The following is a 24010-nucleotide window of genomic DNA, read 5'->3' as shown; positions in this document are numbered from 1 at the left end:
CTTTCAACCAAGAGCAGTGAAAGTTGGTAATGGTGACGTAATTGTAATCGCCCATAACTTAAAGGATCAAACTTTAGTTTCTTGGTACTTAAAGTCAAGCGAGAGCGGAAAATTTAAGGTATTGACTGGAGAAAAAGGTGTTACAGAAAGAAAATTGTTCAATTTTGATAATCAGGGGCAATTGGCATTAAATGGAAACACGATGCTTTATTCGCAAGTGAGCAAAAGGATTACTAAGGAAAATCAAGAGGTGAGAAAAACACGTATTTTTAAATTTGATATGGCTAAAGTGATTCAGGGTCTGAAGGATGGAGTTAATGGCTTTTTACTTGGTAATCGAAAAGGTCAAATAGATAATAAAGCACTATCTCTTTCTAGAGAACATGAAATAAGCTTTTTGCAGTATGTTGAACAAACGGAAGGAAATGATCTAGTTGCTTTTCTTGAAAATGACCAATCAGCTAATGAGCAGAGGTTACATATAGCAACTCCACTTAAAAATGGATCAGTGTCAGATTTTCCTATCTATCAATTTACAGATCCTATAGAGCAATTATATATTAAAGGCAACGGTCAGGGTGGTTTTATCGTAACTGCGGTAAGTGGAGAAAATATTGTAACTTTTAATCAAAACGGCTCTGGAAAATCTTCTGAAGCAACAATAATACCGGCAAATAGCATCAAAACTCTCAGTGATTTTGTTAATATCATTAACGGTCGATTAACGCCAGATATTATTTCTAGTAGTACCGTGGCTCCTATAACTGTTGCAGAAACGGTTGTGACTTCTAAGAAAACGCCGACTGCTGCAATTACTAGCACAGCAGAAACCGACGCTGTGAAGACTACTAAATTGACAACGGAAGCCGTTGCACCTACTTCTACAATAAGTAAACCTTCAACGGAGTCAACGACAGTAGCAAAAACAACTACTACTTCACAAGCGACCACGGTTGCTACAACGTCAACTAGTGTGCCGATAGTAACTTCAGGGACTGAGACAAGTACTGTAAAACCTACAGCAGCGACTGGTGCGTCGACTTCTACGATGAGTAAACCTTCAACAGAGTCAACGACTCAAACAAGTACAGTAACAGTGAAACCAACAACAGAAGCCGTTGCACCTACTTCTACAACGAATAAACCTTCAACAGAGTCAACGACTCAAACAAGCACAGTAACAGTGGAACCAACTGCGCCAACAACAAGCTCAGAGAAAACTACACAAACAGTATTTAGTATACCAAGTACTAGAACAAAAGAGTCAACAACTCCTATATTCACCACGACTTTACTTCCTCAGTCTACTTCTTCACCACAACCTACTCAACTTGCTATAGGGTCTAATAAGGCAGGAATGATAGGGGGATCTTTGGTTGGAGCAATAGGTATTGTTGGAATTATAGGATTCATAGCATATAGATATGTTAAGGGTCGTAATGCTGCTCCTGTATTAGAACTAACTGATTTGGGTTATAGAAGGCGATCATCTTCAAGTAGCGATGAAGAAATTTTTACCACTGGTAACAGAATGCGAACTATATATCAATCTGAAACAGTGCTAAATAGTATATCAGTAGAAAGTAGTAGTCGATCAAGAAGTAGCTCATCGTCTTCAAGCGGTGGACCAGGCTCTTGACTAACTGAAGCGGAGTCTAAAAGTGAAAAAAGCTTATCTTGGGATAGTGATGATGTGCCGGAATATCACCTTTAGCTATTTGTCTAAATGTTTTTAATATGTAGACTGTTAGGAAATTGTCTTTTGCTTTTGTGATTTTCATGTTAAAGTATAATTCCTAGGTGAAATAAGTAGCTGCTGTTGTGTGATAAACATAGCAGAGGAAAGTCCGGGCTCCAAGGAAAAATAGTGACGGGTAATGCCCGCCGGAGGTAACTCCAGATATAGGGCTACAGAAAATTACCGCCTAAAATATTTTTAGGTAAGGGTGAAAAGGTGTGGTAAGAGCACACCATGGCAATGGCAACATTGGTAGTCGAGTAACCAACACTAGGAGCAAGATTAAATAGAAGTAGATTTTATGTTTTCCTCATATCTACTCGGGTAAATCGCATGCGGTAAATGGTAACATTTACTCCAGATAAATAGCTACATAAACAGAACTCGGCTTATATTTCACCTAGGCGTTCACATGATACGTGCGATATAAGCCATGCTATATTTAAATGTGTAGGCATTTCATGCGTTGTCCTTCACTTGTTCTGCTTGATAGCCATCACTACTTTCGCCTACATTAACATTAGAATATTCATCATCATCAATATACTCTTTCAGAACATACCCTCTGCCCCAAACGGTTTCTATGTGGCTTTTTCCATCATTTGCACTTTCAAGTTTCTTACGTAATTTGCACATAAAAACATCAACTATCTTGTTATCTGAAGGTTCATCTAAGCCATTGTAAAGATGATTTAAGAACATTTCTTTTGTTAATACTGTTCCTTTACGCAGTGCTAGCAATTCTATCATAGAATACTCTTTATTAGTAAGGTGAACCGTTTTACCTTTCACCTCAACAATCCTGTGATCAAAATTGATATTTATATTACCAATCTTTATCACCGATTCAGGATGGCCTTTAGTACGACGCACTATGGCCTTAATTCGAGCTAATAACTCACTTTTATGAAATGGTTTGGTTAAGTAATCATCGGCACCATACCCGAGTCCTTTAGCTTTGTGATTGACAGCGGATATACATGAAAGTATTAAGACAGGAACTTTGATTTTTGCACTTCTTAGTCTTAGCAATATATCATATCCGTCAATATCACCAGGCAAGTGTATATCTAAAATAACTAGGTCATAGTAATCTCCGTTTGAGGAAACCATATTATTGTTATAATCTTGTGCAGAAGTAACAACGTCACAGAAATGTCCATCAGAAGTTAAGGCGTTAACCACAGTCTTTGCGCTTACTTGATCATCTTCAATTAATAATATACGCATATTTTACACCCCATAAATAATTTATAATTTTAGTAATATATATAACTAAGGAAAGTAATAAATCAAATTTTTATTAACAAATGATCAAAATTACACTTATTAATTAATAGTAAATATATTGTTCCAAAGTTATATAAATAGATCTAAAATATAATAGACATACCATGATAGTAATAATATTTTTAGTAAATATTGAATTAAAGTTACTATTATTAAAAGAATACTTCGGTTAATAAATATTTAACTATTCTACATGTCTGTGTTATATTTTTAATTTACTTATCCTACTATTTTAAAGTATAAGTAATATTTTCAGGAATATTGTGTGGCAATATCAATTTTAGGTGCTGGTGCATGGGGTACAGCAATCGCAATTTCATTAGGTAGTAAGAAAGATGTGATTTTGTGGACTCGCAATGAAACTACATTTGAATCAATCAACGGGAAAAGAGAAAGTGACAAGCTACCCGGTTGTCGAATTTCTGATAATGTGTCAGTAAAATTGGCTATTGAAGACACAATTAATGCTTCAGTAACAATCCTCGCTGTTCCCACTCAGTCTCTGAGGAAGGTATGTCAGCAATTGCATAATTGTAATCTGAAAAAAGATGTAGCAATAATTTTAGCTTGTAAGGGAATAGAAAAGTCTACATTAAAATTACCTAGTGAAATAGTAAATGAAATTTTACCTAACAATCCTATTGCTATTTTTTCAGGTCCTAGCTTTGCTGTAGAAGTTGCAAGAAAATTACCCTATTCAATGGTTCTTGCATGCCAAAATAACACATTAGGTTCAAAGCTAGTATCAGAGCTGCAACAAGAAAATGTTAAATTGGAGTTTAGTAACGACATTATAGGAGTACAGATTTGTGCAGCGTTAAAGAACGTTTTTGCTATAGCGTGTGGGATTGTTCTAGGTAGTAAACTTGGGTTTAATGCTCATGCAGCATTGATTACGAAAAGTATGAGCGAAATTAAGGCTTTATACTCAGCAAAAATTGGTGACGGTAGTGTGGATATAAATACACTACTTGGGCCAGCATGTCTGGGTGACCTAATTATGACATGCACATCCTTGAATTCAAGAAACTTATCTTTTGGGTTTAAAATAGGTAATAGTGACAATGGCTTTAATGTTCAGCAGATTTTGTCAGAAGGCAAGTCAGTGATTGAAGGTTTTAGCACTGCTGAGTCCATATTTAATTTAGCAGGAAAGCTAAAGATAAAAATGCCTATATGTGAAGCGGTCTATAGATTATTGTATGAAAGCGCCTCTATAGAGGATACTATTTCTGTTCTTATAAGTTAATTTTGTATTTGGATATATTGTGAAATTTTTATATAAATTAATATCAACGTGGTGGCTGTCTGGAACAGTAAAAAAAATGCCAGGTACTGTGGGTAGTTTGGCTTCTTTTCCGCTTGTTCCTGTAATCCTGAGCAACAAAATTTTAGGTGCAGCAATTATTTCTTTTTTATTCTTAATTGGATTATGGTCTACAGGTAATTATATAAAACATTACAAGACTTCATGTGATCCAAAAGAGGTAGTAATTGACGAAGTGGTTGGTCAATTGCTGACGATACTTTTAGTTTCGATATTGTTAAGCCAAGAGATGAATTGTTCTTCATTGTTGTTGTGCTTTTTTTCTTTTAGGTTTTTTGATATAATAAAAACGTGGCCTATAAATTTAATCGATAAAAATACCAAAGGTCCTTTAGGTATTATGCTAGATGACGTTATAGCTGCAATTTTAGCCTGTGTTCTTATAGGAGCCTTTTATTGTTTATTGTTGGTGTATGCAGGATAAAAAAATTTATTATTCAAGCTTAATTGTTCAAAATCTAAAGGATTATATACTGTACACAGCGAATTTATCTGAGTGGGAAGTACACGATGAATTTGATAACATCATATTTACAATAAATGGTACCAGGGAGTCATTATTTAATTTTGTGTTCTGTGGAGATCAATGTACCGAGCTTTCTATACAAAAAACTCTAGATTATCTCAGAACAAGAGATATAGAAGCAACATGGGTAATAAATTCACATATGAAAATAAGAGATATTTTAGAAAAGTGTGAAATAAAACACGTTAGCACACCAAAAAAAGCTTTACTTAATATGAAAAATTACTTTTTACCTGCTGATGTTATTCCAAACTTGAGGTTAAATGCTGTGAATGGTAGCAACCTCTTAGAACAGTTAGATCTACACACTTCTAAAATTTTTTATCATGGCGTTGGAATTGTCAGCACATTTTTTCGCGGATTATCAAATTATGATGATAAGAACTCAAGATTAAGATTTTTTCTTGTAACACTAAATAATGAAATTATTGGGACATGCGGTCTTTATGTTCAAGATAGCGTAGCTGGTTTTTATAGTGATGGAGTTTTACCAATTTACAGGAATCGTGGAATAGGTACCCAAATGGTTTTAGAAAGAATAAAGATAGCTAAACAGCTTGAATGCAAATATATAGTAGCACATTGTATGAAATCTTCTGTGAACCTTTATAAGAGATTGGGCTTTCAAATGTTAGGCAATCTTTACTTATATACCTCTTCAGCATAATTCTGAGCGGTTACAAATTTTTACATTTGTTTTAAAAGTGCTATGTTTTTTTTGTATGAAGTGGTTTTAATATTGATTCTAATATTATTCTTTCTCTCTTATTCTAAATTAAAAATTAGTAATAAGATTAAGAACTTACAGCATCAAAATGTTATCATAAATAATTTAATTGATACTGTGAATGATGGGTTTTATATTTGGGATGCAAAAAAACGTATAGAAAAGTTCTCTCCCAATTTACTAATTTTGCTTAATACTGTTTTTTACTCATTTAATGAGTTTGTGAATTTTTTTGAGCAATCAGAAAGCTTAATCAAAAATTTTGTTGAGGCAAAGGAAATAAATAAATCTTTTACTCTAGATTTAAAGTCAAAAGACAGTGAGGTTTATTGCATATGTTACGGTAGAAGCATAATAGATGATTCTAACAATGTGATAGGTGTGCTGTTATGGATAAGGAATGTCTCAGACTGTAAGATAAAGGCTAACGGACTTGAGTTAGAAAATAGTAAGCTTACACAGGAAGTGGAGAGCTATAAAAACGTTTTCAACTCTTTACCATTTCCAATACTAAGATATAACAAGAGTAGAAAGGTGGAATTTTATAACTTGTTTTATGATAAATATGTAGATGGTTCTAAGAAATTTGCTATTACCGGTAGCGCTCATAGCACAAAACCAGGAAGACATGTCATAACTTATAAGAACGAACCTAAGGTTTTCGATTTTGTTAAAATTCCAATACAAGGTTCTGGTAGCATAGTAATGTATGGGAAAGATGTTAGTGATGCAGAGAAATTATATACTGAATTAAACAGTGATTTAGCTACACAGAAAAATTTGCTTGAGAGGTTACCGGTTGCTATAGTAATATATAGTAAGAATCAAAAGCTAAAATTTTATAATAATGCTTTTATAAAAACCTTTCAATTTGACCCAAAATTTTTGGCATCTTACCCAACTTATCACGAAGTTATGCTTTACCTCTTCGAATCTAAAAAGCTTTTAGAAAAAGAGGATTTTCAAACTATTAGTAACCAAAGACATGAGTTGTTCAAAAAATTATTTGAATCGTACGATGATACGATGCACTTCACAAACGGAAAAGCGTTCAGGGTATTAACAATACCCTACGCTTCGGAAGGTTTGCTGTTCTCTTACGAAGAATGCAAAAGATAATACTTAAACTCCTTCTCTCTCTACCATGAGCTGTTTTACTTTCGCTATTGCTCTTGCTGGATTAAGTCCTTTAGGACAAGTTTTTGTGCAATTCATTATTGCATGACAACGATACAACTTGAATGGGTCGTTTAAAACATCAAGTCTTTCACCTGTCTTATTATCACGGCTGTCAGCAATCCATCTGTAAGCTTGTAATAGTATTGCTGGTCCTAAAAATTTATCACTATTCCACCAGTAGCTTGGGCAACCAGTCGAACAGCAAGCACATAATATACAGTCGGACAAGCCATCTAATTTTTTTCTATCTTCAGAAGATTGAGAGTATTCTTTATTTGGTAGGGCAGGCTTATCTGCTTGTAACCAAGGTTTAATTGATTTGTATTGCTCATAAAATTGGCTCAAATCCGAGACTAGGTCCTTTATTACATACATGTGAGGTAATGGATATATTTTTACGTCACCTTTTATATCATGTATAGATCTAGTACATGCAAGAGTATTGGTTCCGTCAATATTCATGGCACAAGATCCACATATGCCTTCTCTACAAGAACGTCTGAAAGTTAAAGTCGAATCTATTTCATCCTTTATTTTTATTAATGCATCAAGTACCATAGGGCCACAACTATCCATATCAATAAAAAATGTGTCTATTCTAGGGTTTTTCTCGTCATCAGCAGACCAACGGTAAATTTGAAATCTTCTGATGTTTTTTGCTCTAGCAGGAATAGGATAAATTTTGCCCTTTTGATTAATTTTAGAATTCTTTGGCAAAGAAAACTGAACCATATCACTTACCTTTTATTGTTTATAGCTAAAACCCTTTGTAGATAACATATTTTATTATCATCTACTATATTTTTATTAAATTCCTTTTAAATCGCACACATATTGTAGCCAAGCGAAGCTAAAATCTCTCTTTCTAGATTTTTCATTATAATTTCTTCATCTTTTTTTTGGTGATCATAACCAAGTAAATGCAGTAATCCATGCACTAACATGTGTGCAATGTGAGCAAGAATGGGTATATAATACTCATGCGATTCTCTTTTTATTGTGTCTATTGAAATTGCTATGTCTCCTAAATCGCACTCATTAGACAATTGTTCATACGGAAATGATAGTACGTTAGTTGGCTTATCCATTTCTCTAAATTTTAAATTAAGTTGATGTAGCAAGTCATCATCAGCCAGAGCTATTGATATATTTGGTTTATAGTGGTCTATTTTTAATTCTTTTAGAGAAGCATTGATGACACCTAATACAAAATTTTTAGGATTTTCTATAATGCTGCACCATTTCTTGTCAAGAATATTTACTTCTAACATGAGTGACACATCAGTAAGGGTGTCATGCAAATAGCTGACACTGGAATCCAAAAAAGAAGAGTTATAGACCCTTGTGTCATGTACACAACTGTACGAATATTGTACACTAGAAGGATGTCATCCCAGTGTCTAGGCACTGGGATCCAGGAATTTTGATTAGACATCAAGTTAGTGAATATAAAAGTAGCTAATCTTATATTAAAACACAACGGCTTTAATGTGGTTGCATTAAGGCTGGATTCCAGTGTCAAGCACTGGAATGACACCTTTGTGTTTGATGCAAAATCGGCTATAACGTTTAATGCACTGCCTTCGAGACAAATATTCATACAGCTGTGCGTTGTGTGCTGAGATGACATCATTTAGGAACTGAAATGACAGGTATTACACATCACTCATCCTTATTATTTCATTCCATTCAATTTCCGAAACTGGGGCAATTGATAAACGTGGTTGTTTTAATATAGTCATATTTTTCAAAAGTGGGTTTTGTTTTATATTATTTAACGTTACTTGGTTATTTAAAGGTTTCAAAAACTTTACATTCACTAATCCGAACTTGGGATCATTAACATGATAATACTCTTTAAATACTTCAACGATTCCAAGTATTGCTTTCTCTTTACCTGTATGATAAAAAAACGCAAGATCGCTTGCTTTCATAATTTTCATGTAATTTTGAGCTTGATAATTGCGCACACCATCCCACTCAACTACCTGCTCCTTTTCCATTTTTTGCCATGAGTATTCACTTGGCTCTGACTTAAGTAGCCAAAATTGCATTATTTTTTTCTTCTTAAGTAAGCTGGTATATCATAGATATTGCTGCCCCACTTAGCTCCTTCGCTTACCTGTTCAGCTGGTTTTGTTTCCAGTGTTTTGTCTTGTGTACTTTCACTTTGACTATATGGCCACTTAAATTTCTCTTTCTCTGAGTCTTCGCTCTGACTTATAGGTGAAGTTTCTGATTTATTATTGCGACCATCAATGCCAGTTGCAAGAACAGAAACTCTAACTCTTCCCTCCATCGCTTGATCAAAAGTAGCACCAAATATTATATTTGCATTTTCATCTACTTCTTCACGCACTCTATTGGCTGCAGCATCAACTTCAAACAGAGTCATATCTCCGCCACCAGTAATGTTAATTAATATTCCTTGCGCACCTTTCATTGATACATTATCAAGCAATGGATTAGATATTGCAGCCTCTGCAGCACTAATTGCTCTATCTTCTCCTTCTGCCTCTCCGGTGCCGATCATCGCTTTGCCCATCTCGCTCATTACTGTTTCTATATCAGCGAAGTCAAGATTGATAAGCCCTGGCATGACCATCAAGTCAGTTACTCCTCTGATGCCAATGTGCAGAACATTATCAGCAAGTTTAAATGCATCAGAAAATGTAGTTTTTTCATTTGCAATTCTAAATAAATTCTGATTTGGAATGACAATAAGTGTATCCACGTATTTTTGCAGTTCTTCAAGTCCAAGCTCTGCAATGCGCATACGGCGCACACCTTCAAAACCGAACGGTTTAGTTACAACTCCAACAGTCAATATCTTTTTTTCTTTTGGCGCTCTATCCTTAACTGCGGCTCTTGCTTCTCTGGCTGCTTTTGCAATTACCGGTGCTGCACCGGTTCCAGTACCACCGCCCATTCCTGCTGTGATGAAAAGCATATGACTATCTTTTATATGCTCCATAATCTCATCAATTGACTCTTCTGCTGCACCTTTGCCAACATCAGGCAAAGCACCAGCACCAAGCCCCTTAGTTAAATTAATGCCAAGCTGAATTTTTTTATCACATAACGACTTTTCTAGTGCTTGAGCATCGGTATTTGCGACAACAAAATTCACTCCTTGCAAATTAGATTGGATCATGTTATTCACAGCATTTCCACCAGCACCACCCACTCCCACAACGGTAATCCTTGGGTGCAATATAGGTAACTCCGGCAGACTAAGATCAATAGACATTTAAATTACTCAAATTTAGCGAATTCACTTGATAATAAGTTACCGCTTTTTTAATAATATGCAAATACTTTTCACTTCTATAGGCGTAAACAGTAAACGGGATTTACTTATTCTTAACATTTATACTAATAAGTGCCGTTAATTATAATAACTAGATTCTTAGATGACATCACTTAACCGATGCAAAAAATAGAAAACGTTTATAAAAAGGGACAGAAACCTATCCCTTTTTATTTTGTTGAAGATTATTATACTTCCTGACCTTTCCCTTTCAATGCTTCAACTGCAACATCTTTTAATTTTGAGGCAACTTGATATGTTCCATAAACAGCAGCAACTGCAGCAATTGCCATTATGGCACCCGCAACTATCTGACCAGCAACACCTGTTCCGATAAATCCAGGTAATGAAGCAGCTATTGCTTGATTTGTTCCAACAAAGTAACTGGCAGTCTTAGCAAGAAACCCAGAAGCTTCTGCTGCACTAACAAAGCCTGCTTTCATATGCATTGCTGTAAAGACAACACTTGCAACTGCAAGCGGAAATAATGCTGTTCTCCCTTTATTATGCATAGCGTACTGACCAGCTCCACTAGCAGCACCGGGAATTCCCCAGTATTTTTCAGCTTGTATATATCCTTGTGGAATAGCATAAAAAATGCCATCCCCTTTTCCATACTCATAATTTGTTAATGCCATAACTCTACTCCTTAAATAGAATGTTAAAATTTCATTAAGGAAGCATATAGTAAAAAAAATTGCCTGTCAAGTAAACTAATTTTTTAATATACCTTTATTCTGTAATTGAGCGCTTCAGCAATGTGTGCTCTTTTTACTTCTTCACTTTTTGCAAGATCTGCAATAGTTCTTGCAACTTTTAATACGCGTGTGTAGCCTCGATTGGAAATGTAATTTTCTTTCAGTACGTATTTTAGCAATTCTAACCCTGCCTGATCTGGTTCAGTAAATTTATTAAATGCTTCACCGCTTACTTCTGAATTGCAACGAATATTTAATTCACTATAGCGCTCAGTTTGAACTTTTCTTGCTGCTATCACTCTTTCTCTTATGATTTTAGTACTTTCTCCCTCCACAGAGATTTCAGGAGAGAGTATGCTAACGTTTGGCATTTCAATGCATATGTCTATTCTATCAAGCAATGGGCCTGATATTTTGTTTTTGTAATCTGTGCCACACTTTGGAGCTTTGTTGCACGATCTGCTTGCATCACCTAAATAACCGCACCTGCAAGGGTTCATTGCAGCAATCAGTTGAAAATTTGCAGGGTAGGTTATGTGAGCATTTGCCCTTGCAACGGTAACTTTTCTATCTTCAAGTGGTTGGCGCAGAGAATCAAGCACAAGTCTTGGAAATTCTGGCAACTCATCAAGGAATAACACGCCATTGTGAGCCATGGTAATTTCTCCAGGTTTTGCATTCTTTCCTCCCCCTATCATCGCTGGCATAGAGCATGAATGATGAGGTTCACGAAAGGGACGAGTTACTTTGAATATTTCATTACCAGTTTTTGTTATGCTGGAAATAATATTAACATCAATCATCTCCTGTTCGGTTAAATCAGGCAGCAATCCTATAAAGCGCTTAGCAAGCATTGATTTTCCAGTACCAGGAGGGCCAACAAGAAGCATATTATGCCCACCTGCTGCTGCAATTTCAGCTGCTCTTTTTGCAACAACTTGGCCTTTGATATCCTTCATATCGGGAACCAATCTTTTTTCTTTGGGTGCATCACTATAATTAAAAATTACTGGCTGAATTAATTGCTCACCCTTAAAGTGTCTGATAATATCAGTTAATTTCTCTATAGCCAGAATTGAAACATTCTTCACCCATACAGCTTCTACACCATTTCCTCTCGGGCAAATTACTCCTTTATTGTCCTTTTTTGCATTAATTGCTGTTGGCAGCACACCTGAAACTGGAATAACTCTGCTATCAAGAGCCAGTTCACCCATGATTATATAAGACTGAACTTTTTCAACTGGTATCACATTCATTACAACAAGTAGTCCAATAGCAATAGCCAAGTCATAATGACTGCCTTCTTTCAGCAAATCCGCAGGGGAGAGATTAACTGTAATTCTTTTTGGAGGTAGTAGTAGATTGATTGAATTTAACGCTGCTCTGATGCGTTCTTTGGATTCCGCAACAGTTTTATCTGGCAATCCAACAATATTGACTGCTAGTACAACATTGCATAATTCTATTATGCCTATTTTGATCAAAATTTGCAAGACTTTTTATGCGAAATACTATGTATAAGTGGTTGTGGTTGATTTCAATTTGATGAATTAACATTCTAATAATATTTTGCTTAGTCTGCCAATCTACTTGATCAAGCTTTGATTCAACACTTGAGGAAAAGTTTTTCAAGCTATCTGTAACAAGGCTCAATTCTTGTTGTAATTTCTTTTGATCAAGTACTTTTTCTTTTTCCTCCTCAATTTCTTTCAAATGCTGTTTCATTGTTGTAATTCTTGGCTCAAATTATTCTTGGCTTATAAACCCTTTGGCATAGCTATCGATAAATTTTTTGATACTTAATCTTAACTTACTTTCTTGCTTTTCACGTGTTTGATTATGTAAAGGTTTTTTGTTCTCTGACAATCTACGTTGATATTCATTTGCAATCCTATCTGGCTCTTTTAATATACTCTTAACTTCCTCCCATACGACTGTATCGAGTACATCAGTGCGTATTGATTTATTATCGCAGATTTTATTGCCATTAAATTTGCTAGAGTTTGTACCAGAGCAACGATAGTAATAATATGTCGACTTTTTATGAACGTGGTTTGTACCACAATAAGTATATTGACAACGTTGGCATACCATTAAACCTTGTAATAAATATGTTTCTCTTCTTTGCCGTACTCTTGCTCTTTGTCTATTTTCAGCTAATTGTGTTTGCACTGAATCAAATAAATTTTCATTGATTATTTTTGGTACTGGAATATAAGTCCAATTCTCTTTATCACTATTAAAGCGACCACTTTTAAGTTTACCACAAGTTCCTTTTTTTGATTTTTTTACTTGTGGTTTTGAGCATGTCCTAGTTTTACCATAAGCTGCTTGTCCTATATAAGCAGGATTTTTTAACATGTTCCAAATAGTGCTCCTTTTCCAATACCTTTTTCCTGTTCGTGTTATTATCGGTATCTTATTCAGTTCATGTACAACTTCTCCTATACTTGCTCTTTCTTGGCCAACCCGACTAAATATTTTACGCACTATATTTGCCTCTTCTTCATCAACCTCAAATTGAGCACTTCCTTCACCTACATGTTTTGCTATGTAGCGATAACCGTAAGGCGCCCTACCCATCACACTTATACACCCAGCTTTGGCCGCATGAAGTTTACCTCTACGGTTTCGTTCCATAATCTTTGCACGTTCATACTCTGCTATTGCTCCCTGAATCTGTAGAAATAAATGGGAATCAGGATTATCATCAAACTTATGATTCAAAAATACTATTTCAGATCCAGCCTTTTTAAACTCTTCGAGTAAGATCATTTGATATGAAAATTTACGTGATAGCCGATCAGGTGAATGAATATATATCTTATCAATCTTACCTTCTGCTACTCTATCACGTAAACTCTCTAAGCCAGGACGTTCTAAATTTGATCCACTATAACCATTATCGACAAACCTGTGCTCATCTAATAACTCATGTCCATCACTACTAATGCGACGCTCCAGTTCTACAATCTGACTCTCTATTGTATTCTCCTGTGCCTGTTGTCTTGATGAAACTCTTGCATACAAGCTTACCGTTACCATTTTCTTCTACCTCCTTTATTTTATATTTCAATAATTGTTCATAAGCATTTGCCAAATATGTACTCGCCAATCTGTGAGGTTCATAACGGCAATTAATAGTTAATTCCCCTTTTTGCATGTTTTTCTTCCTGTGAGTTTTTTTATAAGGTTAGGAGACTCCTATTAAACTAAATCAACGCACACCTTATTTAAGAAAGCTGTCTAGTTCACACAAATTCTCCCTAATAAATATACAAGATTTGAAAAAATTATGTCCAAAAAATCTTTGCTTAAATTATCATATTATATATGATATAGCTTATTTAAAGTATCATGAATGTTTATCCAAGTAATGAATTCTGGGAGAGTGATTTAGAAGTTCCTGTTAACCTCTTACTAGAACGTTTTCAGGATTCTAATGTACGTCAATCTTGGTTAGATTCCCTTTCTGGTAAACAACTTAGCATCATTTTTCAGCATTGCTTTAAAAATCATTTAAATGGGCAACTTTTTCAGGACGGAAATTATGACGATAGATCCACTCAACAAAAACGTAAGATACTTACCAGTTACTCTGACTCTCTTTTTGACTATTATCTCATTAGCTACTTTGATCGTACAAAACTTGAGGCTACAGTTAGTGAAGTAGCAAGATTTGCTCTGACTGAGAAGTTAATGAGATCGTACCTGGTAAAAAACAATACCAAGTATGATAAAAGATCCTTATTGTTTTTACTATTTCACATAAATTGTGAACTTCTAAAATCTGTCTATCACTTTGATAAAGTACAAAAGAGAGGTTTCGTATCATTTGCTCTACAGAAATCACCAAGACAAATAAACACTTCATTCAAGGAATTTATGTCACAAGAAGCTGTAGAGCAGATACTGAAGTTTGAAAACCAATTGCAGGGTTTTTTCCATCATCAAGATCGGATATATATGTTTGTACGTCGAGGAAGTGACATGGATTTACTGCTTAATTCAAACAAAGTTGTTCATGGCCATAAACCTGAGTGGATGATTTTAGATTTTTCGATTGATGGTACAAAGGTTAATCTCTGTGCTAAAAATACCAATAAAGCTGTGGAAATAGCAAATAGTATTGTAAGTGGTTATTTTAACTGCGAATGTACTTTTGTAAATATACAAGATAAGAACTTTCCATTACAAGTGTACAAATTTCTTCAAGCATGTATAGATGGTTCTGACCCTGACATTTGTATATTTGAGTTAAATTTTAAGTCAGATTATTTTAAAAATAGTAATACATATCTTACTTTGAGTGTAAAGCCATATGATCCTATTGCACCAGAGTTACATATTTTAAAGCCAGCTATTGGCAACATACTACAATCTATTCAATCAGCTAAAGTAATGTTCCAAAACAAAAAGGTAACATTTTCTTTCAAAATAAGTGGGGAAGTTTATTATTCAGAGCATCCACTCAATAAAAAAGAAAGAGAGGACCTGAAGAAACATATGGAACAATCTTATGGTCTTAAAATCCTTTCACGAGCAAATTGCTGATCTTTTAAGTTTGAATAATTCCTGGATCAATCCAAGTCAAAATCATATTAAAGCAGCAAGATACTTATTTGATCTTGGATTGATAAAAATGCAAGAAAGGTGCTATATTGTTTGTTCTCGTGAAGAAGATCATCTTGATTGGCCGAATGTAATTGATCCAAGTTGTAGCAATGAGATTTTTATTGATCCAGACTTTGATGAAGCATGTGATGACGCTATTTGTGAAAACTGCTCTCGTCATATTTTGCCTAATACTTATAAAAAACAGAGATTTCATCTCTTATCCATATACTTAAATACAGAGAGAATCATAGACTGGTTTGAAATAAAGTTGAATGATTCAAGACTTATGTGGGAAAAAGTAGAAAAAGGAGTTTATTATATTTGTAATCAAGGTCGCATTGTAAATCTAATAATCCTTGATTTTTGTACTGATGCGATATTTTTAACAATAGATAAACTTAGAGTCCATCCGACAGTTCTAATAACTCTAAAAAAAGATATACCGAATCTATTATTGAGTTTATATGTAGTGCCAATGGTGAAACTGTTTTGTCAGCTTAAAACTTTAACTGAGATATTTCAAGAAGCAGCTAAAAGAGGAGTACCAGAGGTAGTAGAAAATACTTCTTTGCAAGTTTTACCAGCTTCATATATTTCGCTTAAACGTATTGAACCAATTATACCAACAAAGCTTTTGGAGTTACAAGTAGTTAAAGGTATGGTATATGTTAATAGTATTGAAGTTATAAATAAAAAAGCTGCATCATGTCTTAATATTTTTCGAATATTATTTAGGCAATTTTTACATGACTGCGAGAAAGAGTTACCACCTGAAAAACATACGCTTCTCAATATTAATCAGTTAGAAAAGCTCTTGGGACTTAATTTAGAAGCAGATTTAGAACAACAAATCAGAAAGCCATTAAATAAGATGCAAAGAACAATCAAATCTATACTTGCTGAGAAATTAGGATTAAGTATTGAACGTGATGATGTAATACAAACACTTGGTTGGCAAAGATCATCACATGGTTATCGTATTAACCCTTTTACTTTGACTATAAAAAAATAGAATCAACTATGTTTTTTAAAAATTTTCAGCTCCATGAGTAAATTTTCCAACTCCACGTGCAAATGGTCCTGTTTTTACATCAAGCCATTTATCTTCTTTTGAACCATTAGCCATTCCTTTAACTATTTGCTTTGCTTGTAAAAGCTCCTGAACTATACGCTCTAGTCTATCCCTTCCCATACTATGAAAAACTTCAGGCAATCTATGTCGTTGTTTATGTATTCCTGCACTTCCTGTATGAGTAAATGGATGTCCTGAACTAGCAGCTCGCGCAATTGAATCAGTAAGATATATTTTAAGATCTTTATCGCTAATATTTTGAGCTTTTAATTGTTCAGTGATGTCTTCCAATAGCCCTGTTTCTTCATTTCTTAGGTAAGTGCGTATGGTACGATCAGCCAGGCCATTTGCTTTAACAACAGCTCCATAAAATAGTGCATTTTGTCTTGGGATTTTTCCAATTGACCTAAAAATCATTGGTTTAGTCATATCTTCAACAGGCCAAAAAGCAAAAGAACACCTGACTCCATTTACGAGAGCAGAAGTGCCTCGAATAGCATCTCGTGCTTGCTCTACTGTTGATATAGGCTTTTCTCCCTTCAGCTTTCTCATATGATGTGCAGTAATTATTGAAGCTCCAGTGCTACATGCTAAATCAGACAATAAACACATGAGGTAATCTCCTACTGCTGGATCAGCATTTAAATCTGCATGAATGAAAGAAGCAAGAGGATCAAATATAATGAGCTTCAAATCTTTTACCTTGCTCAGCTGTTTCACTACAGACTCAAATTCTGGAGATATTTCTACAACTTTACCGCGAACATTCTTAAGTATGGTAAATGATCCTCCTATATTTGGCAGTGGTACAATAAATAGCCTGTCTTTATATTTTAATCTCTCGCATTTTGGATCAAGTCGTTCTAAGCGACGATGTATTTCATTTGTATCATCCTCTGCAGAAAATACCACCACAGATCCGTGTTCAGTAACAAGTTGGCCAAATCCACACACCTGATCTACGCTACCTGCAACCTTAAGGGCTAGGTCAAGAAGTAGCATACCTTTACCAGTATCACCCATTGCAGCCAAAATAGATGTTACACCCAAAGGAAATAATCCTTCAACCAAGAATCTTTGCTTTGGTACTGGGCCTACAAAACGCTCTACGCTCCAACTAAAAATATCAAGTGGTGGTTTAATAATTATTTTTCTTGAGTTTTTTTCGATAAATTCTTCAATATTTATTCCCTCTAACAGACAATCAGCAGCATCCCAACTCTTTGGTTTATTCGGTGGAATCTTAAGCATAGCAAGTGATGCAACACCAAGTTCTAAAAGTTTCTTTTCAACGTTTTTGGCATATTTATTACCTGCTTCATCGTTGTCTGGCCAAATGATAACATGTTTACCTCTAAGAGGAGTCCAATCTGTTCTATCAATAGGTGCATTTGCTCCAAACATCGCAGTTGTAGCTGTAATTCCTTTCTCTATAAGTGCTTCTGCGCATTTTTCTCCTTCAACCAGAATAACCTTATCGGACTTTAAAATACCTGGAATGTTGTAGAGTGGCCTGATCTCTGGCTCTTTGAATTTTTGTCTTTTAACATCAAATGGTTTAAACTGTTTTTTCTCTAAAGGAGGATCATAACGATAGACTATTACAATCAATTGGTTATTTTCATCGTAGTAATTCCAACTACAAGTCAGATATTGTTCTAGATTTCTGATATTGTTTTGTTTCTTAAGACCAAGCCATTCACTTATTGAAGCCATTACTTCAGGAAATTCTATTTTGGCATTTTTCCCATGTACCGTTGCCCAAAGATCAATAATGTCACCGCCTTCTCCTGTTGCAAAATCTTTCCATAATCCAGCTCTTTCGCCTGTTAATTCTATTACAGTACTTTTGCCTTTGTTACCCTGTACATCACCTACATAAAACTTATCACCACGAAATGTCCCTCTTGGTAGTAGATGAAAAAGACAAGATCTGATATTTTGCAAAAGCTGAGTCTTTAGCTCTACCATAGTATCCGTTTTTTGCGGACAAGTTAAGCCGTAGCTATAATTTTAGAATTCTGCCAACGCCCATTTACCCTGCTAATGAATTTTGCTGGTATTGATTTACCGTTTCTTAGTTCATATACTACTTGCAAGACATTTGCACGTTTACTTGGTTGAAACATTACCATACCAGATGTATAAAAGCTTCTTAAAGCATTAGCACCAATTAAAGCTTGAAAAGGGCTTTTTGCGAGTGTAGCTGTCGATACTTTTCTGGTGTGACGTGTAATAATGATTCCAGCCATAGGATTAATTATAGAACGTAGTTTTTCTACTCTGCTTTGCAGGCCAGAAAACATATTTTCATAGTCAAGAGAATCCAAGACGATAAGGTCTATTGTTTTAAATTTTTCTCCTATGATCTCTTTTATTCTCTCTATACCTTCATCGTTTAAAGTTAATCTCATCTTTGTAGTAACAATCAAGTTTTCTTCTGCTAGATTTGGCAGCCTTTGATTGGTTATGATTTGTTGTATTCGTTCCCTGATGTAATTGTACTCCATCTCATTTTGCAGATAGATTATTTTTAGTGGCCTTGCTGATTTCATCTTAAGAAACGACACTCCTGCTGCAAGATGTGCAAGCAAAGAGAGAAGAAAATAACTTTTGCCAACCTTTGGAGTACCACCAATGACTAAAAGACCACCTGGAGTGAGAATTCGTGGAGCTATTATGTCTTCTGGTATTGGTGATTGATCACTCAAGTACTGCTTTACAGAAAATATTTTTTCTTCTCTTTTCCCCCCTTTTTTTTCTCCACTCTTTGATTTTTTATTGAGCCACTTTCTAGCAGAATATATATCACCCTTAATTAAAATCCAAAGATCAATAATATCACCACCAGTTCCTTCAGTAAAATTACGCCAATCACCAGCTTCCTTACCTACTATTTTAACTGTAATTGTATTTCCATTTAAGTTTCCAATATAAGTTTTATCTCGGTAAAACTCACCATTTGGAAGTAGGTAAGAAACACACTCTTTGATATTATCAATTAATAATGCTTTTATCTTTTCTTGCTTTTTAGACATAAAACTCCCATACATATTTTTCATACGTGTAAAGTTGAGATTAGCTAGCTCACAAACAGTTTCAAAAGATTTTGAATTCAGCCAATTAATTGCTTCTTCTCTTAGCTTTGGGTTTTTTCCTACTGCGTCCTGAATACCTCTAGTAACGACAGCAGACCAAAGCTTTTCCTCGTCGTACTTCAAAACGGGACCCAATCAGATTCAATGCTATTGTTTTGTTCTGGAGTAACAACTGCAGTAATTCTGTTCCTGTCTCCGTATCTACTATCAGCTTCAATACCAACTTTTGCAGTAAACTCTAACCCGTTAAAATCAGCTATAGAGTTGATTTTTCTAGCAATAACTGCTTTCTCTGAAGTGTCATGTGCATGAATATTTCGTGCTGACTCCAAAATACTTCTAAGCATGGAACGACCAGATTCTCCCCAAGTATCTCCTTCAACGCTTGCTTTGCCACTTTTAATACCAATTACTTGAAAAATCTTGCGTTTTGCGTATGGACCTTCAGTGACAATAAATTCAGCGTTTAAATAGATGCTGCCGGTAGCATAGCTTTTAGTAAACCAATTTTCATAACCTCCAGGCTTGATTGTCATTTTTACCTTTACTATTGTACATTTTGGTATTAATCTACTTTGCGGTTTTACAGTGTTAAAGTCAGTTAACAGGTCTTCTAACATATATCATTCTCCATGTTTAAATTTTAAAACTTGCTTTTAATCTTTGTAAGCAGCTTGCCTAAATGCGGTTCTTCAACCATACTCAGGCGTCCACTGCGGTCTTTAGCTGGGTATCCCCAAGGGTTTAAAGTGTGGCAAACAAAAGAGCGCTTCTCCGTTCCATCATCTTTCTTGATTCCAACCATACTGATTACTTCGTCAACTATCCCAGGAATTTCACTAGCAGTTTTAGTTCCTTCGCATTGAGGTAGCCAAACTGGACGATTGCAGTCATCGAGATATTGACCTAAAGTGCCAACTATAATGATGTCTTTGTCTCTGATGTGTTGAAATTGATTGAGCCAAGCCATCATTTCCTGAGCAAGTAACCCATAGGCAACTCTCATATCCTGTTTTCCTGATCTCTCAGAAAAAGCTTCAGGTTGCATTTTTGCCCATAATAGACATAAACGTGAAGCAACGGTTATGCTATCTACAAAAATGCATCGGTACTTAGAAAACTCAGAGGAAAAATCTTTGTATTTACTAGATACATGTTCATAGTGTCTTTGGCTGTATGCTTGATCAGATTTCAGTGCAGGATTAGGCCCCCCTATAAGACAAGCAATATCTCTAGCCTCATTCCAAGTGCGAATCTCAGTTGAATCTCCTTTCCAGTCTTGTACAGCTAGAAGTCCTGCTTCAAAATCAAGACAAAGTGTTGGTTCATCTATGGTCTTTAGGAGACTTGTTTTACCAATACCATAAGGACCAAAGATGACCATTTTTACAGTTGATATTGTTTGCAATCTTTCATTATTATTCAAAATTTTAAGAACCATTATTTATCCATGCTACGATGTATATATATACAAGAAAGGCAAAAATTTTGTTCAATTTTTCTTTTTGCCTGCGTAGTAAATAGAAGAAAGTTTGGCACGTATCTTCTTGATAATATTGTTTAAAGTGGTTCTTGAAACGTTGTTCATTTTGGCAACTTCATGTAAGTTGAAAAATTTAAGTTGCTCACATATATTTTGCCATTCCTTTGGTAAAACCGAGATCATATAGTCTACATCAATGCGTTTTGTTATTTCACTCTCAAGTAGCTCTGTTACATCAGTGCTAATATAGTTATTGATGTCACGTTTTGCACATCGCTGTTTCTTTAACAGGTTAATAGCTTTATTTTCAGTTAATCTTGCTACAAAGGTGTTAAAGCTACTTTTATCTTCATCATACTGATCAAGGCATGGCCAAATTTCACAGAAGAGTTCTTGCTCAAGATCTTCGTGAGCTTCATTAATAAAGCACTTAGCAAGTTTCAGTCTATAAGCTTTGTTTAGGAACTATCGATACATAGTTTATAAGTCACCTATATTGTCATCTTTATATTTTCTATACCTACTAGCTTTAGAATCCACAATTTGTATGCACACACACACACCTATCGTTAAGTTCCACAAATGTAAATTTTCTTAGTACCAATTAGACAGCGAAACTGACAAGAACATATTACTCTACAGTCCACTACTCATTCGTATTGCCGGTTGGGGATCATTGTTTGGTCCTTCGCATCCGGATTTGTTTTGTAGTTTTCTGTGCATTGGTTCTCATTTGTAATTGTTTCTCGGCATGGAGCAATTAAAAGCATTGACAAAAGGGCGCGCCAGACTCAAGGCCAATATCACACGGAGCTTGGCTTGGGCTGAGGACGCGCAACATTCGAACGCCACACGGGCAGAGGTGTCTTCGCGGCTGGAGCATCTCAACACAACATGGAAAGACTTCAATAGATTTGGTGATGAAATAGCTATGCTCGACGAAGTAGATGGCTATGTGGATCCGGAGCATGACAACATATTCTACGAGGAAAAATATCTAAGGGCGCATGCATTACTTTCGGCGATGGTAGGTACAAGACCTAGTCCATCAATTGGGAACAGTGAAAACGGCAGCGGCGTGCTGCAAAACAACGACGCAATAATAAGTTTGCTACAACAACAACAACAACTCTTCGAGCAGTTGGCGGCAAATCGAGCCACTGCAAACATGTCGAGACCTGAAGGAGGAGACGCCTATGCGGCGAATTCAGGTAGTGCTCAAATGGTAGGGGCATCAGCTCAAAGCGAATTGCCTAAAATTCAAATTAAACGGTTCGCTGGCAATTATTCAGAGTGGCCAGCTTTCAAAGACATATATGAGAGCACAATTCACAACAAGGCGAATTTGACAAATACGCACAAATTTCATCATTTGAAATCTCTTCTGATCGACGAAGCTGCAAATCTGGTACGACATTTGGCTATTACGGATTCAGCTTACAACACTGCGTGGGAGCGACTTAATGAAAGATATAATCGTCCACGGCATATCGTGAATTCACTATTGGAGCAGTTTATGAAGCTGCCAACAACAACAAGGTCGGATACAGCAACATTACGGAAGGTGTCAGACGGCGCCAATGAAATAGTGCGTGGTTTGGATGCCATAGAGGAAACAGGACGAGACTGTTGGATCATCTACTTGACGCTGGAGAAGCTGGATGCAGATACTCGACGCAGGTGGATCGAGCGCAGTGTGGAGACAGACTCACCCACACTGGAGGAATTCTTCAAATTTTTGGATGCACGTTGCGAGGAACTAGAGCTCAGCAAGCGTGAAACAATCGGAGGCAAGACTACAGCCTCAATCGGTGACAAGGGAAGGAAGGTCACACATTCGCTGGTTGTACTTGAAGGAAACAAGTGCAGCAAATGTCATTCTACAGCGCATCGTCTGTATGGATGCCAACAATTCTTGGACATGTCAGCAGGACAGAGGTTTTCGTTTGCCAAGGAAAACGCTCTATGTTACAATTGTCTGAATCCTGGTCATGGGGTCAGAAAATGCAAATCTACGTTCAAGTGCAGACAATGTAAAGGTCAGCATCACTCACTGTTGCACCTGCAACGCACGCAACAGGCTATTGGAACAATCTCTCAAACTGGTGAGGATCAGGAGGATCCTAGCGCACACATCTCAACGGTGACTACGAGTCACATCGCACAAGCAGAAGGTTCTGCAGCAATGGTATGTGCACAAGGCACTGCAAATTCACAACAATCAACTGGATGGAACAGGAGCACCTTGCCGACGGCCATGGTCAACGTTCGCAACGCAAAGGGAGATTTGGTTGCATGCCGACTCCTATTGGACACGGGTTCAGAACTGTCGTACATATCTGAACGCTGTATACAAACACTTGGTTTGGCTCGTACGCCATCACGCATACTGGTTACGGGAATTTCATCAACCAAAGCAGACACTACAAGGGGATGCAGCACTATAAGCATCCAATCCCGTATTTCGCAAGATCAGCTGGTAGTCCAGGCTCACGTGCTTGGAAAGATTACGTCATCATTGGAAAGGCAGACCATCGACGCGTCTGTACTTCGAGTTTTCAACGATCTGCAATTGGCAGATTCGCAATTTAGCACGAATGCCCCAATTGACATTCTTTTGGGCAGCGAACACGTTTGGAGTGTTATAACTGGAAGAAAAATCTACGACGACAAAGGAAAGCTCATTGCTATATCATCAATTTTCGGATGGGTAATTACATCACTGCTTTCATCACGCGCATGCAGCGCTACGGCACTCACAACGACAATAGACATCGATGCTTATCTCAGAAGGTTCTGGGAGCTGGAGAGCATACAACGCAAGGCAGAAGTTCAACCTGAAGACGAGGAGGTGGAGAAACACTTTCTTGCAACACACACTCGAGACGAACAAGGCAAGTACATAGTGGAACTTCCGTTTAAAGTATCCGAAACACAATTCG

The 24010-nt window shown here is 36.1% G+C and overlaps 1 protein-coding gene across 1 annotated transcript; it reads right to left on the bottom strand.

Annotated features, from left to right (window-relative positions):
- Nucleotides 1–6331: 6331 nt before the first annotated feature.
- Nucleotides 6332–8183, bottom strand: LOC123258011 (succinate dehydrogenase iron-sulfur subunit-like). The gene has a single exon (XM_044717937.1). It carries the CDS (start codon nucleotides 7517–7519, stop codon nucleotides 6731–6733), a length of 789 nt encoding a protein of 262 aa, XP_044573872.1. The 5' UTR covers nucleotides 7520–8183; the 3' UTR covers nucleotides 6332–6730.
- Between the last annotated feature and the right edge of the window lie 15827 nt (nucleotides 8184–24010).

Source organism: Drosophila ananassae (genome assembly GCF_017639315.1).
Source record: "Drosophila ananassae strain 14024-0371.13 chromosome 4 unlocalized genomic scaffold, ASM1763931v2 tig00000240, whole genome shotgun sequence".
NCBI classification, from domain to species: Eukaryota; Metazoa; Arthropoda; class Insecta; order Diptera; family Drosophilidae; genus Drosophila; species Drosophila ananassae.
This window is presented reverse-complemented; position numbering and strand designations above follow the sequence as displayed.